Source organism: Nothobranchius furzeri, chromosome 12 (assembly GCF_043380555.1).
Source record: "Nothobranchius furzeri strain GRZ-AD chromosome 12, NfurGRZ-RIMD1, whole genome shotgun sequence".
NCBI classification, from domain to species: domain Eukaryota; kingdom Metazoa; phylum Chordata; class Actinopteri; order Cyprinodontiformes; family Nothobranchiidae; genus Nothobranchius; species Nothobranchius furzeri.
The window spans coordinates 17,024,675-17,042,412 of NC_091752.1; the positions used below are offsets into that span (position 1 = coordinate 17,024,675).

General features: G+C 42.2%; 1 protein-coding gene across 23 annotated transcripts in view; it reads right to left on the reverse strand.

Moving 5' to 3' along the window:
• The window catches only part of LOC107375745 (neurexin-1a), a 462,507-nt gene that overhangs the window by 172,081 nt on the left and 272,688 nt on the right, over positions 1 to 17,738 (reverse strand). Inside the window, exon 1 of one of the 23 annotated variants that reach the window (XM_070542376.1) lies at positions 14,416 to 16,254. The exons of 19 other annotated variants lie outside the window; for them this stretch is intronic. In XM_070542376.1, coding sequence (XP_070398477.1) covers positions 14,416 to 14,656 — 241 coding nt within the window. In that variant the 5' untranslated portion in view covers positions 14,657 to 16,254. Of the gene's footprint in view, positions 1 to 14,415; positions 16,255 to 17,738 lie in introns of those variants that run through there. 3 more of the 23 variants (XM_070542369.1, XM_070542377.1, XM_070542370.1) reach the window with 3 other exon arrangements.

Consider the following 17,738-nt stretch of genomic DNA (forward strand, 5'->3'; position numbering starts at 1 on the left):
GAGCGTTTCCTCATCCGTTTTATTCAGCAGCTAATGCAGGAATTATCGCCAGAAGACCATTTTAACGTCCTGCATCGAGATCGAGAATTATACGTTTGTCAGGGAACCACACCATTAAGTTTAACATTTATACATGTACTTACATGTACTTACATGTACTTACATGGTTCCTTGTATTAATAAAGTTAGCTGCACAGCACTTTTAATACCAATATTTGTTTCTCATATTGTATCATTTCTGGATGTCATTAATCACTGAATGTTCATATCAATAATATACCAAAAGATGTTTATCATCTAGCAAAAACTGTTGATTTGATCAGCTTTCAAGGTAAAGACCTCCGCTCTTAACTGTATGGGATAAAAGGGCCAAGCAGAACATTTACCAGGGTTTATCCTTTTTCTTCAGCAACTGTAGGAACCTGTACCAAGTTTGTATCAGATTATAAATATCTTGTTGTTGTTTTAATCTTCCTGTTAACCATTTTTTTTAAACCTAAAAGTAAGACTTTGGTATCTTTTGAAGAGACATGCCTTGTTTTCCGTTTAAAGCCAGAAACCACCTTGTTACCGACCCGCTAGCTGTTCTTTGTTTTAGTGTCACTACATACTTAAAGGCTTGGCTCAGGATGCACATCCCTTACACACTCCTGCACTCTGAACCAGTGGTCATCCTCATCCACATGTGGACATTTCCATCAGAGCCATTTAACTGACAAATCAATACGGTCTTCCTCAACAACCTTCTTAACCCTTTAGGTTTCATCTGACCAGTCAGAGCAGAGAAAACAAAATCACTCCTCATATGCATCCCCAAACCTGTGAATTCCCGATAACAAGGCCGGGAAATGCCCAAGCTACTTTAGGACATAAAAAAAAAATCCTTTCAAAGACACTTGAACAGTGTGTGGATGTGTGTCTATGGTTTTAGTGCACTTACAGTGAAAATGACAAGCTTTCAGTTAATACAGGTAAATATTAAATAAACCCTTTTGCCAACTAATTCCCATCAAATCACTTTAGACCTTTATGAGTCCATAGCCTTCTGCCTTCTCATGGTGGTTATAAAGTGACAAGGGCCTATTTTATTTCTTTTTCCCGTCTACCCTGCTATATAAATCCATAACAGAATGGATCTGGTTATTGTAAAGTTACCATTAGCCACCAAACAGCGCAGTTTCACAATTACAAATGTTTTAATTTTTTTAATTTTTCAGCTCTTAAAACGAGTCCCTCTTTAAACTAACGTCTCAATAGGGCACGCCTGCTAAAAAAGTAAAACCAAATTCAACCAATCATGAAAATAATATTTCAAAGCTATTTTCACCACGGCTCTGGTTTTGTAGACAACTCCGAGTGCTGCAGAATGGAACTTTAAATGTTTGTGTTGCATCTCATCATAATGGGCTCTAGGATGTGCAGTCCCCATGTAGACATCAGCATTAATAAGAGTGACCAATAATTAGTTCGGTGCACACACAGCCTGTCGGTGTTACATTAGCACAGCCTTTCATCCGTTCAGCGCTGCAGAACTGCTGTGTTTGAGAGAAACTGTGAATGAAGACATCTGCCCCTGCATCACATTGCTGCAGTACCTTACCATATTTTACCTTCTCGCTGCTCTGGAGAGATAAGCCTTCACCTCATCATCACAGGGCCCCAGGGCAGCCATTGCAACCACCCTCACTTTTCATGGCAGGGGACCATCAATTCATGGCTGAGGTACAGTTCCACCCCCCGGGCTGGTAACATTATGCCACGAATGCTCAGTCGACCAGTGTCACTCACATCCTTCTGCCCCCTCTTTCCACTGTGCTCCATTCCCTTAAATCTAAAGTGATACTTGAGACCGTGCTTTTCGGAGCAGGACGGGGGCATCTAGGCAGAGCTGACAAGAGCCAGTATCCTAATGGGGCAATACACCAAACGGGCTCTTTGTTACCCCGACCAGCTGCATATCTGCCTCCCCCGCCAACCGCCTTGGCTCTGATAGAGGTGTCTCACAGTATCGACAGCTTCTAATTTACTCTCTCATCATCTGCCTCATTTGCTCCACAGACACAATGCTCCCTTTCTTTCAGTTTAGGTCAGCCATTTTGTTTTCCAGCAAATTTGTTGATTAGGGTGTTTTTTTTTCTGCATCCACACTTCAGTTTGTGCTCCGGCCAAATTATATCAGAGGTAAACTTTCAGGAAAATCCAAAACTCCTTTTTCAGTTCTCATTTCATGTTCAGTCCCAAGCCAGCTTGACTGATTTTGTGCCATCACACATCACAGAGGCGCTTAGTTTCATCGTGTTTGTGTGCTAACACGAACCATCACAGCTTCTGTAAAAAAGTTGTGCCTTTCATTAGGGAGCCAGCAGATGTGGAGACTAACTGCGCTTACGCGTTGGAACTGAGTCAGAAAACCTAAAGCGCTGATGGCTGAAGCTCTGACAGGAGCTAACTCCTGCTGCCTGTTGTCATGTGCCTTTTCAAAATGATTGAATCCATCTGCATTTCTGCACCTGCATTTAAGGCAAAACATCAGGTAAAATATTCTCCACTGTCCTTCTCATTCATCAAGTTTCCGTTTCGCTCGGTGCAAGGCGCTGCAGCTAAGTGGAGCATGAACACTCCAATAAACACAAAGCATTGCTTTATTGCATTGCTGCAAACAATGAACGCGGTTTGCACATAAATCGACTATTGAGCAAATGCTAGATTGCATTTATTAGAAGAAAATGTGAATACGATTAAAACTAGTCTGCACGATTGATTAAAACAACCGTAAAAACACAATGTCCATGGAAATGTGTGAGTTAATTTAAATGCTGTTTTAAATCTTTGAGAGCAAAGGTGGGCATAATATATGATAAAGTATTACCATTGGCACTATTAAGATGTCCTTTCTTTTAAATACGATTAATTTCGTCAGCCTGAATTTATACCTGGAACTGAAAGCAAAGCTCTGCCCACACCCACCCTGACAAAACCAGTCTAAGCTGCAGTCCAGTGGTTTAAGTGCCTTCCTTTGTCTCATGTTGCCATGAGCTGATGCGGGTCCGACTCCCGGTGGTGTCGGTAGTAATTTATGTAGCCATTTGAAGCAGACTTCATGTATTTCTATTTTAGTTTTATTGAACATTTTCTATGTAACATTATTGAACATCGAGAGGAGCCAGTTGAGGTGGCTCGGGCATCTGATTAGGATGCCTCCTGGACGCCTCCCTGGTGAGGTTTTCCGGGCGCGTCCAACCGGGAGAATGTCTAAAGAAAGACCCAGGACTCGTTGGAGGGACTATGTCTCTCACCTGGCCAGGGAACACCTTGGGATTCCCCCGGAAGAGCCGGCTCAAGTGGCTGGGGAGAGGGAAGTCTGGGCTTCTCGACTTAGGCTGCTGCCCCTGCGACCCGACTCCAGATAAGCGGAAGAAAATAGATGGATGGATGAACATTTTCTGCAAAATATTTTGTTTCTAAAGATCATTTCAAAGCAGCATTTCAGTTGATGCTCTGCTCACCTCACATGGACTCACACTGGCTAAATAATCAAAGAATGTAAAATTAACGGCTTATTCTTTACATTTTAAACAGTTTACCACTAAAGGGTTGAAAACATCATACTGGCCAATGTAACAAAAATAAGTTAGTGCTACAATTGGGAGATGCAAAACTATATGCCAGTCCAGCACGCTGATATCTAGACCCCTGAGTCTAGGACTAAACAATAGCTGCCTAAGACACATACCCTGAGCTGTATGTGCATCTTTGCAGACAGGACACGGTTGTTACGGCGGTGTTTAGTCCCCAATGCAGAAGAAATTTGTCAGAATATCAGCACAATATCCAGGTTTCAGAGCCAAGACCAGACCAGAATCAGGGAGCGGAATACCACTGAAGCTGAGGCAGGAAAATGCTTGAAAGCAGCCAAAAAATGTTTGGCTAATGAGGAAATGACAACATAACATGGTTTAAAGCTCCAAAAAGTGGATTTTCCATAACATAGCCCCTTCATTTTTTTTTCATGTACGGCAACCCTGCATCTCACTATTTCTCACTAGACGTGCCCACGAGACACCAAGCACTAATTGCGGGATTAAGCTTCTCCTTTACCATTTCCAGAGCAGCCTAGCTTAGCTAGTAAGCTCACTAAGAGGGGAGCAGTTATTTATTTAGATGATTATCTAAAAAGAATCATTCTGAAGAATCTGATTCATGTGTAGAAAACCACACTGCATTTACTGACATGATAAGATATGCTGGGAGTGTTTGTTGTGCAGCAACGCCGCCCCCTTATCAGCCAGAAATATAAGAGCCCCATTTAAGCGCCGCCACCCTCTGCTATGTGCCGATACCACGAATCTGTCCAACAAACAAATATTTAAACAGAAAAGGAAAAAAAAAGAATTGTGCGTGGGTTTCCATTGTATTTTTAAACCGTGCTGCAAAATCTATGCTAATATTAGCTTGCACTTAGGTGTTAGGCAGGCGTGTTTTTATCAGCCGCAGCCAGCGGGCCCGGGGCTCTAAGAAATGGAGGGAGCAATGAGAAAGGTGAAATCCCACACAATCCTATTAGAGTGGATTAGGGGGCTTCTTCCTTTCTGTCGCCACACTGCTGCAGGTGAGCAATTGTAAATCGCAAGGAAAGAAAACAAGAATGGCTAGAACATGTTTGGGTTTTACGACAGGCACGGGGCAGCCATTCATCATTTTAAACCTTTTTTTTTATCTGACACTTTTAATAAGCTGGCATACAGGATAATACACATAATAGGTAATGATTTGTAAGCTAAGAGTAATTATGCCACCGTCAATCATACCACATGCAGCGGAGAGGAGAACTATAGTTTATTTGTTGAATGGAAATGGAAAATTGTAATTATTATCAACCCAAATCTTCACTATCAGTCGTGGGAGAGAAAAGTCATGCTTGTGAACAGTTGCGTATATTTACACCCTCGTAGAGCATCGTTACATTCGGTGTTTATGTCCAACAGTGATGTGTTACAGCATGAAAAAAGGGTATTTTCCTCTCTCTGCAAATTGCCTCGACTCTCTTCATTCACACTCGGTTGTGACAATAATTTAAAGTGATCAAAGAGATGAAAAATGAGTGTTGCTCTCTCTCTCTCTCTCTCTCTCTCTGTGTGTGTGTGTGTGTGTGTGTGTGTGTGTGTGTGTGTGTGTGTGTGTGTGTGTGTGTGTGTGTGTGTGTGTGAGACGAGCTGTTTCTGAGGGCGTGTGCACGAGCGTGCGAGCACGTTTAAAGGCTCGACTGGCGCACAGATAGCTGCTGCCTCATTATGATGACAGAGAATGAGGCTGCTCTGGGGTGACTGAACTCAATTCAGATTAGATAAAATTATGTGGGCTTCTGCATTCTTGATCTCCACTTTATTTATATCTCTTATTTCATTATTTGTTTTCCTCTCGTGTGCCACCGCCACCACCCAGCTCCCCGGGGAGCGAGGAGGTACTTGTGAGTTGATTTGAATGGACTGTGGAGAACTATCAGGGCTGTTTCATTAGCGTCTCTAACACCTTGTTTAGAAGCACAGCTGCATCGCTGTTGCACACCTCCTGACCTCTGTTGCAAATACTTTATCATCTAAATTGTTTTTGTTTTTTTAAGTCAAATGTATCATATTTGAGATGAAAATTTCCACCCCTTAATCAAGATTAGCACTTCTCTTAAAACCTGCTGTGTGTATTGTAGTGTGTGGCTTTGATAGAGAATTGTAGTACTGCAAGTATCGACTTGATGTTTTCTGACTGCTATCTAACGCATCAGGTGTTATTATTATTGCTAGCATGTTCTTTTAAACATTACAAGTTTTAATAATTGCAAGTACATAACATTTCCCAAAGGTTTTGTTGATATCTTATATTTAAATTTCATATCCGCCACTTGAAAAATGGCTGTTGTTCAGAGAGAGCATCCAAGGTCTAGTCAGAAAACTGGCAATGCAGTACAAACACACACACACACACACACACACACACACACACACACACACACATATATATATATATATGTATATATATATATATATATATATATATACTCACACACACACACACACACACACACACATATACACTGACTGGCCACTTTATTAGGTACACCTGTCCAACTACTCGTTAATGCAAATTACTAATCAGCCAACATGGTGGCAACTCAATACATTTAGGCATGATGACATGGTCAAGACGAGCCGCTGCTGTTCAAACTGAGCTTCAGAATGAAGAAGAAATTTGATTTAAGTGACTTTGAATGCATCATGGTTGTTTATGCCAGATGGGCTGGTCTGAGAATTTCAAAAACTGCTGATCTTCTGGGATCGTCACGCACACTCATCTCTAGGGTTTACAGAGAATGATCCAAAAAAGGAAAAACATCCATTGAGCGGCAGTTCTGTGGGTGAAAATGCCTTGTTGGTGCCAGAGATCAGAGGAGAATGGCCAAACTGGTTTGAGCTGATAGAAAAGCAACAAAATAACCACTCGTTACAAATGAGGTACGCAGAAGAGCATCTCAGAAGCAGATGGGCTACAGCAGCAGCAGACCACACAGTGTGCCACTTCTGTCAACTAAGAACAGGAAACGGAGGCTACAATTCACACAGGCTCACCAAAATTGGACAATAGAAGATTGGAAAAATGCTGCCTGGTCTGATGAGTCTTGATTTCTGCTGCGACATTCAGATGGTAGGTTAGAATTTGGCAACAACATGAAAGCATGGATCCATCCTGCCTTGTATCGACGGTTCAGGCTGGTGGTGGCGGTGTAATGGTATGGGGGACATTTTCCTGGCACACTTTGGGCCCCTCAGTACTAATAGATCATCGTTGCAACACTTCAGCCTACCTGAGAATTGTTGCTGACCATGTCCATCCCTTTATGACCTTTTTGACCGCAGCGTACCCATCTTCAGATGGCTACTTCCAGCAGGATAGCGCACCATGTCATAAAGCTTGAATCATCTCAGACTGGTTTCTTGAACATGACAATGCACAAATGGCCTCCACAGTCACCAGATCTCAATCCAATAGAGCACCTCTGGGATGCGGTGGAACAGGAGATCCGCATCACGGATGCAGCCAACAAATCCACAGCAACTGTGTCATGCTATCGTGTTGATATGGACCAAAATCTCTGAGGAATGTTTCCAGGACCTTGTTGTTCTGAAGGCAAAAGCGGGTCCAACCCAGTGTATACAGTGCAAGGTGTATCCAGTAAAGTTGCCAGTGCGGTATACACCAATAATTCCTGTTGAAATAATCAAACTATTTTTATTTTTTATATTTTATATTTTCTGGAGCAGTTTTTCACCAAAACAAGCTGTGACATTAGAAGCTTAAAGTTGATTTAATCTCCTTAATTTTCTTTTTCCGTTTTCCTGGTCACAGTTGTCAGATCACATTTCATACCTGTACTAAACACTGGGATTATAGATGAAAAAAACACCACCTTTGCTAAAGAAAACCAGGGCTGCAAACAGACAAGCGAGCAGAACAAGGACTAAAGAATACATGAAGAAAGATGCTGCTGCTGCTGATGTGGTTGGTGAATCATTACGTGCCCTTTGGCGAAGAGCTCACTAACTCTAACTCATCCAGGACCTATGCATGTGAGAGGAACAGACATCCCCTTCAGTCAGAAGTAGGGGGCTCTCCATCTCACTTCGTCTCTTCGTCTTCCAAGTCTCTAATCCGAAACTGGACACATTACTCAGCTGACCTCTTGCTGCCCAACGCACGCACAGTCAGGTCTCATTTCCCGTTATGCCAACCAGAGCCTGGTTACTGCTGAAAACACACTACAGGCACTAAAGGCTGCCCACTCCTTCTGCTTGGGTAGCTTCTGCAGACCAGTGAGGGTGAAGAGTGTGAGCCAGGCAGAGGGCATGATAAAAGGTGAAAAGAAGAGAGGTGCATGGAAGGAAGGAAGGAAGGAAGGAAGGAAGGGAGGAAGGAAGGAAGGAAGGAAGGAAGGAAGGAAGGAAGGAAGGAAGGAACAAAATGTTATTAATTGTTTAAACATTTCTGAAAGAGAGAAGGAAGAAAGGACCAAAGAGTTAAAATATAATTTTTTTCCCATTTTTAAAGATGGAGGGAATGAAGGAGCAACTGAAGGAAAACATTTTTAATTTTTTTAACTTTTCAAAGAGGGAACGATGGAAGTAAGAAAGGGAGGAACAAATAAAAATGGATTAATATATATATTTTTAATTTTAAAGAGGGAGGGAAGGGGTAAAGTGTCACATTTTTACAAATTTAAAGAGAAATGGAAGGAAGGTTCAAGACCCAGAAAACACAAACACACACAGATAAAGAGTGTTTGCCTTCTAATGCATCAGAGGAAGACGAGAATGAAACAACTGCAATCTTCCCTCTTTCATTTGTGGGCCAATAACTGCCTAGGTTCCCTCTAGAGCAGAGGAGCATGTTCTCAGATTCTTATCAGGGCGGCTATCATCTCTGCTGCTTCACAGAGGCACAGATACTGTCATCCCCACGATATCACGGAATGACATCAGCCCAGAGACATGGGAGTAATTATATTATACAAGCCCACAACACTCTTGCAGCAAGGCAGTGCCAGAGATCTTCAAATGTTACCCTCTTCTCTCCCCCATCCTCCTTTCCTCCACTTTATTCAGCTGTTTTTCCCCTCTCCCCTTCCATCTTTCCTCCAACCCCAACGCGGCTATTCCGCGCAGCGATGCCAGCACAGGCGAGCGCCATTTCTAACCCATTCAGCCATTAACTCCAATGCTGGAGAGCATTCAAATGGATTATAATCACTTAAACTGCTTAAGTGACTTTGATCAAACTGAGTTTTAAGATACAAAAGTGATTTGTGCAGCAGTTGACGGAGCAGGTGTTCTCTAGATGTGTTATGCAGGATGCACATACCATCATGAATCTAGAGGTCGACTTCCTGTGTGAGCATATGGCCAACTCCTCCTGTTGGATGACAAATATATACCAAACATGGGGAGAGGAGGCAATAAAACCATAACAAGTACTTTGCTGAGACAATAGGAATTGTCAGATAGATGACAGATTGATCATAAATCTTACAATGCTTCTGAATGCAGCAGATGCTTTAGGAAATGCCCAGAGATTGGTAGTTTAGACCACTGAAACACTTCTATTGATCCAAGCATCTCATCACTCCACTTTTAATGAATAAGAAAGGAATGTGGAGGGAAAAAAAGCTTGGTAACCTAGTTATCTCATTTATTAAGTAGCATATCTATCTCTGGGAAGGAGGACGATCACCCCTGGGAGTCTATCCTTGATGAATGGTGTATCTGCTGCTCACAGTTGATACTGTCTGAAACTCATTACTGCTGGCCCCAAACAAACAATGCATCACACTCCAACTCAATTTCATACGTCCTGACCATGGTCATTTTCTTTTCTTTTTTCCACATAAATCAATGACAACGTTTCAACTAGAATACAAATGAAACTAGGATGTTTAAACTGATACATACCCATATCTTTCCTGTGATATCAATAACAGGAACTTTATACCCATACATCAGAATGAATGGATGATGCATCTGACACGAAGCAGCTCACTGCATGACAGGTAGAATTACTAGATTGTGTTCAGGTAAAAACAAAAAAGTGACAATTTTAGCTTTGCTTGGTCTTATCGCTAATATGTACATAACTGCTGGGAGAGCATCTGTGAAAACTCACCAGAAAACTCCTCCTTTATGGTATATATATATATATATATATATATAGATAGATAGATAGATAGATAGATAGATAGATAGATAGATAGATAGATAGATAGATAGATAGATAGATAGATAGATAGATAGATGATAGATAGATAGATAGATGATAGATAGATAGATAGATAGATAGATAGATAGATAGATAGATAGATAGATAGATAGATAGATAGATAGATAGATAGATAGATAGATAGATGATAGATAGATAGATAGATGATAGATAGATAGATAGATAGATAGATAGATAGATAGATAGATAGATAGATAGATAGATAGATAGATAGATAGATAGATAGATAGATAGATAGATAGATGATAGATAGATAGATAGATAGATAGATAGATAGATAGATAGATAGATAGATAGATAGATAGATAGATGATAGATAGATAGATAGATAGATAGATAGATAGATAGATAGATAGATAGATAGATAGATAGATAGATAGATAGAGAGAGAGATAGATAGATAGATAGATAGATAGATAGATAGATAGATAGATAGATAGATAGATAGATAGATAGATAGATGATAGATAGATAGATGATAGATAGATAGATAGATAGATAGATAGATAGATAGATAGATAGATAGATAGATAGATAGATAGATAGATAGATAGATAGATAGATAGATAGATAGATAGATAGATAGATAGATAGATAGATAGATAGATAGATAGATAGATATAGAGGCTCAACTAGTAACACACCCATATTTCACACAGGGGACCAGCAAATACTAACATCCAGTGCGGGTCTTTAGGTAAGAACCTTGGCACTACTGCCTACCTCATACCACGATGAGAGAAACCGAAATGTATAAGATGACATTGCCTGGCCAGACAAGATCTGCATCGGGTGCTGGGGAACAAGAGCACCCTGATGAAAATTGGGCTACTGGAATAAGACAGAAATGGGTGAGATGCAAGAACCTGGATCTGTTGGAATGCTACTACTCCAGTAACCCTAGTGAGCGGGGTTACATGCAGAGAAAGCAGGAAGAATGGGTACTTAGAAACACGCACTCAACACTAACAGCTAGTAGTTCAGTGTTACAACGTTGACAAACGACAACCGCTATCATAAATTTAGACTGATGAGATGCAAGATAAATGCTACAGCTCCAGAAAGGTGCAATGAGGAAAAACGGATACTCATACCTGAAGGAACTCTCTAAGGGCATAGTCCCATCCAACTATCGGCAAATAACCTGTATCCCCACAACATGGAAGCTCATGTCAGGCATCATAGTGACTAAGATAAGTGGGCACATGGATTGATACATGAGACAACAGAAGGACATTAGCAGAGATACCGGAGGAGCCACCAGTAGCTGACCAATCAGTTGCCCAAGACTGCAAACCCAACACACCAACCTGTGCACTGATTACAAGAGAGCCCATGACTCAGTGCTACACTCATGGATCACTGAATGCTTGGAGCTGCACAACATCAACAGAACTCCGAGAGCCTTCTTTACAAAGTCGTTGGGACTGTGGGAAAACCCCTTGAGGCCAGCTGTGCAATTCTTCATCACATGTAGCATATACCAACGAGACGCCCTGTCCCCACTGCTGTTCTGCATAGGTCTGCCCCCCAGCCCCCCCCCACCCCCAGATAAAAAACAAACAAACAATAAAACAGCTATGGATACAGACTCAAGTATGGAACAACAATCAGCCACCTCCTCTACTTGGATGACATAAAGCTGTATGCCAGCAGTGAGCAAGACATCAACATCCACACCACTGGGATCTACAGCACTGATATTGGAATGTCATTCAGACTTGAGAAGTGTGGTGACAAAGAAACAGAAGGAACTCCACACAGAAAGGGTCTTACCCCCAGAAGGAACAATAGCAGACATTGAGGACAGTTACAAATGCCTTGGTGTCTTACAAGCAAATGGCAACCTAGATAAGGCCACAAAGAAATACCTACAACGAATAAGCCAAGTCCTAAGAAGTCATTTCAATGGCACGAACAGGATCCGGGCAATAAACAGCTACACCCTGCCACTAATCAGATATCCTGCAGGAATAATAAGCTGGCCAAAGAAAGAAAGAAATACAGACCACAGATGTTAAGACATGGAAGCTCCTAACCATGATAGGAGGGTTCCATCCCAAATCCAGCACCCTGAGACTGTACACTAGCCATAAAGAAGGAGGCTGAGGACTAGTGAGTGTGAGAGCCACTGTCCAGGATGAAACATCCAAGATCCATAAGTAGATCAAGGACAAGGCCTCAACAGATGATGTGCTCAGTGAATGTCTCAGAAAATGGCCATCAGTGGAGGAGGTGCTGGTAATACCATCATGGGAGGACAAGCCTCTACATGAGATGTACCACCAACAAGATAACTGAAATGGCTGATATCAAGAAATCCTACCTATGACTAGAAAGAGTTGGTCTGAAGGACAGCACAGAGGCACTCATCATGGCTGCATAGGAACAGGTCCTGAACACCAGAGCAAAAGAGACCGCCATCTACCACACCAGACAAGACCCAAGGTGTAGGCTATACAAAGAGGCCTTGAGACAATCCACCACATAACTGCAGGGTGTAGGATGCTGGCAGGGAAAGCATACGTGGACCACCACAACCAAGTGGCTGGCATCATGCACAGAAACATCTGTGATGAGTATGGCCTGGAATCCCCAAGGTCAAAGTAGGAAACACCCCTAAGGTGGTTGAACTTGAAAAAGCATGGCGAGTGAAAGCATCGGTGGTGCAGTGGTCATCGGGGAATTCGTAGCAGTAACCCCCAAACTGGAGGAGAAGCTAAAGCGGATCCCAGGTAAAACAGACATCTCAGTCCAGAAAAGAGCAGTTCTAGGAACAGTTAAGATGCAGCGCAGAACCCTCAAGGTCCCAGGACCCAAGCTTGGAAGGATGAGACTACCCACGAAGGGTGAGTTGGCAATTTATTTTTCCTTACAGAAATTAATTTTCCTGCAGACGGACAGACAGATTTAAATTTCTCTCTTTCTACACACACACACACACACACACACACACACGTGTGTGTGTGTGTGTGTGTGTGTGTGTGTGTGTGTGTGTGCGTGTGTGTGTGTTTGCATGCATATATATATATATATATATATATATATATATATATATATATATATATATATATATATATATATATATGTGTGTGTGTGTGTGTGTGTGTGTGTGTGTGTGTGTGTGTGTGCGTGTGTGTGTGTTTGCATGCATATATATATATATATATATATATATATATATATATATATATATATATATGTGTGTGTGTGTGTGTGTGTGTGTGTGTGTGTAGAGAGAGAGAGAGAGAAAACAATCATATTTATATACATTTATGGAGAAAATCACAGTAAAAAATATAACTGAATTATGTTTAAACAAATGAAAATCATTTTTTCACAAAAACAAAAACAAACTCAACACCAAAAGTTATGAGTCTTAATTACACAAACTTTATTCAGTGAGAAAAATGAGCTGCAAACTGCTAATTGCTGCATTGAATAAATAACCTTTTCTCACCAGTGAACCCCACACTTTCTCTTTGTGAACTGCATTTGACTCTCATTTGCATCTACACAGGTGTTCTACTGATCAACCTATGCTTTAATCATGTAAGTGAGACGGCTATGATGTGACCGACATGCCCTGAGGTCCTCTGGCCAATCAGAGGGCAAACAAAGTCGTGTCCGTTCAAGGTGGCTCATGGGAGACTTTCCTAATTGCCTGTCTTGTTTTCCATGTGAGCCAGGTAGCTTCTATTATTTCCCATTACCACCGAGGTGCACCGCCTCCCTCACTGGTGCAGGTCTAACTCTGCCTAGTGTTCAGGAATAAGGTGTTGTCCTCCAGTTGCTCCTGTGACCGACAAAAACATCTCAAAATGCCAGGCATGCTCTCCAACTCAGCTGTTCATGCTTCATCACTAAACTTTCAAGAATCCATGACAACAAAACAGGAGATTTGCTGCATGCTGTCTACTCAGTGAAATCCTCAGCATTACGTCAGTGTTACATTGGCTTCATTACGTCACTCAAAATGCTTGGGCGGTAAACGATTTGGAATTATTTACAGTTTCAAACTGTCTCCTTCTGGAAACTCGCCATGACTTACAAATTCAGGGAAAAATCCCAAAGAAAACTTGCAGCCTCTACAAAACCAATATAACACATTGCATTGATGCAACCACACTGCAGTATACCATGAATACTTGGGGTGGAGATTATATGATCCCTCACAGATTGTCCCTCTTTTATATGCCGTTGTCATGAGACTTTTAGCCACTACGGAGTAAAAAAAAAAAAAAAGGGCTGCATCTACATTCTTACTGCACTGAGCAGGGGCCAGAAACAGCCCAACACCCTGCAGAGCTCCAGGCAACTCATCTTTGTCTATTCCAAACACTCAGAGTCTACGAGGAGCACCACAACCTTCTAATCCGGTCTAATCTGGACACAGTGGAGCATCTGGAGACATGGATATGGCTAATCTCAGACCGGGTTGGGTAGGGGTGGGGTGGGGGTGGGGGGTCTGAAACGGGAAATGAGAGACGGTCTGAACTAGACTTGAACAGTATTAGGAGACTTTTGCAAATATAATTTGGGTTTGAATCAAGAGTGTTAGTTAATAATTTAAAGACAAGATTAGAAGATACTCACTGTGCCCTGCTCTTAGGGAGGCAGGGGATCTGTGGATGGCAATAGGCACTACATGGTGATGCTTGTTTCCATGGGACTGGTGAATGTGGTGGAGACTCTCCACGGCACTTGGTTCTGACCCTGCCACAAAGCCCGCGGCAAAGATCCACAAGGCCAGATGTTTCAGTGTCACTGAATTCCACTTTAGGGGCTCTGCAGCCGGCCTCAGGGGAGCAAACTGTGAACTCCAGCCCCTGAACATCTTCCCTGAGCAGCCAGACGAGGCTTCAGAACAAGATGGAACTTCAGTGAGACTCACAGCCCCATGCTTCTCCCCTCGCCAACACCCGCAGCAACCAAAAGCACCTCAAACTCAAAACAGATCCACAAGGAAAAATGTAGGAGCCAAGCAAAAGTGGAAAACGGGACATCTGAGAAAACGTCCGTTGTGGTAGGAAAAAAAAAGCTTTCTGTTGGCTTTTTGTTTTTTTCTTCCAAGTTAAGACATCCGTAGCTGACACCCAAGCAGGTTAGGAAGAATCATGCAGAAACATTCACTTAATAAATTAGGACAACCTGAATCAGAAATGGAGAAATCCCAGCTTGCTCCAATTCCCTTAAGTTCCCTTGTTCTTTTAGATTCTCTCTTTATCCTTCAGTTAAGCCCTCAAAAAATTCGAAACGTCTTCCCACCAGTGATAAAACAAAACAAAACAAAAACAAAAAAATCCCCCCCAAAAAATCTGTTGCAAGCCAAAAAAATGGCAGCTCACTTATGAAGAGAACGACAGGAGCTGTCCAAAGTGAATTTCAATCAAAGCAGACATTGTGAGTTTCCCTCCTTTTCCTCCTCCAGTGGTCTCAAAGGACGTCCAGAGGGACAAGATCATAGTTAAATCCGCAGCTCATTTGCATGTGCGCCAGCACGCAGTCGGCTGCGTGGTCGCACCTGTAAGTTGTGCCAAGTAGCGCACCCGCTCCCCATCTAGAGATAACTGCTCTCAGTGAGACCCGGCGATTGCAGCGGCGGCACCTGAGAGCAGCCCTGGGCAAAATACACGCTCTCTCTCTCTCACACACACACACACACATACATACACAGGCAGCATAAGCAGCGCCGTTCCAGAAGATGTGCGCAAGAGGAAGATGTGAGAGAGGAGGAGGAGGAGGAGGAGAAGAAGCAGGAGGACGGAGGGAGGGGGAGCCTCAGCAGCCAGCCAGGAAGCAGGAGGGAGAGTGGCTATGCAAATGGGCAGCATTCTCATAGCGAATCACTCGAGCCCGAGAGCATTGCAGAGGAAGAGCCTATTTAGGCAGAATAGCTGGGACTCGAGCTATGTCCCCCAGCCCTGAATCTTTTCACTGTCCATCATTACCCTTTCTGTTCGCTCTTTCTCAAGCTACACGTCGGTGTGGAAGTTTTCCAGCGTTGGGAAAAAAGGAGCAAAAGAAACTGCAGAAAAAACAGGATTCATATGTTTCTACTTTAAGCATTTCCTCTCGGGATTTATTTCCTTTATCATCTTTTATTTCTTTTCCCTGACTATGCCAATGTCAGTTTCAACTTAAGTATAAAGCACATAACAAAAAACAGGAGCTGCACTAAAAAAAAGCAAAAATAATGACAACATAATGAAAACTCTAAAATATAGAAAAGTAAAACTTACAAAACACAAAATAAATCCTGATAAACCACTTCGGCACTCTCATTCTGGTGTTGTGGGGTAAAAATCCAGCTTTAGTAACACATTAATGTGTAATTTCATAGAATTTTTATTTTAGTCCAAACTAAATCTTTTCTTCATGTCACTCTGCAGGACGATTTTCTACGAGGTACTACCTACTCTGAAGTGTGTTGCTTGCAAGATTTTAAAGGAATGATGATGCTGCAGCTCATGTAGTTTGAGCAACACACACACACACACACACACACACACACACACACACACACACACACACACACACACACACACACATATGTAAACAAAGCACGCACAGTGCCAAGGCTGGCAGTTGGGAACTGTCCACAGAGAGGGTGCTGAATCTGGGCAAGTCTGCCTTGCCTGCTAATAAAACAACCATTTCCCCGAGAAGAGGGAAAGCTGATCGCAGGCTCTGAGTGCAGCGGGGTTAGAGGAAAGTAGGGAACATGTGGACATAAAAAGCCCCGCTGATAAACACATCCTGGTTCAGCTGGGAGGAGCGCTCAGTGCTCGGAGTTTGGGACTGAGGAACACAAGGCTCAGCTGCGGTGTGCCTGCTTCTGTTTGCACACTGCCCATTCAACATCCTCCCTTCCGAAACACTGTGTTCTAAGCCAAAGGAAAAAAAAACTGTGTAAGCACTGCTGAGCTAATCTTTATGGTTTACAGGGAATACAGAGGCATTTCGTGGCCAAAAGAAGCCAACTTAGCAAGTGTTACACAGAGAGGGAAATAAGAAATGAAGCTTTTAGGATTGCAAGAAAAGGAAGGAACCAAATCTCAAACACTGGAATCAGTTTACATCATATTCTGAGGTTAAGACTTCATTTCTGTATTATTTATAAAAACAAGTCATAAAATGATGCAGAAAACATTAGGAACTGAGTATTTTCCACATTTTAGAACCGTGGTGGAGTCCACTTGTGCACAAACGTCACCAGCACAGCAACACACGTCTGTTCTCATTACCTTTGAAAAAACAACATCTGCTCCTCCTGAATGTGTTTACCCTTTTTCTTATCATCAGAAGTCCATAATGCATAATTCCTCCTAATGATGCAATATTCTTTTTTATGTAGCTGAAAAACAATACCCTCACTAATTGTGTTCTGTAATAAAAGCTTTTGCACGAGGAATCTTTATTAACAAAGTTGTGAAAATCTTCACTGATCATCCAACTATTTTAAATGCATTGGCCCATTTCTGAAGAGGAAATCCATTGTTAGTACTGAAGCATGTGGTATTAATGAATCGCTGGGTTATGGGATATCTAATGCTGCTTTGGCACTTCAGGCTTGTTCATTTGTGCCCCCAAGTGGTGAAACTCAAAAGTACATTGAATGCAGGGTTTTGTAGAAAGCCAGTAGTTTGATTCACCTAGGGGTGGGCAAATCCAGTCCTCGAGGGCCGGTCTCCTGCATCTTTTTGTTGTTTCCCAGTTCCAACACAGTTAATTCACCTGTTCAGCAGCTCATCAAGCTCTGCAGAAGCCGGTGAATCACCTGCTGATTGAAATCAGGTGTGTTGAACCCCCCCCCCCGCCCACCCAATCCTTCAATTCTAGAAGATTTAACAACACACTCTGCTTCAAAGCCTCGTTGTTGCATCACATTCCTTCTATTATTCCCACTTTAAAAGGAG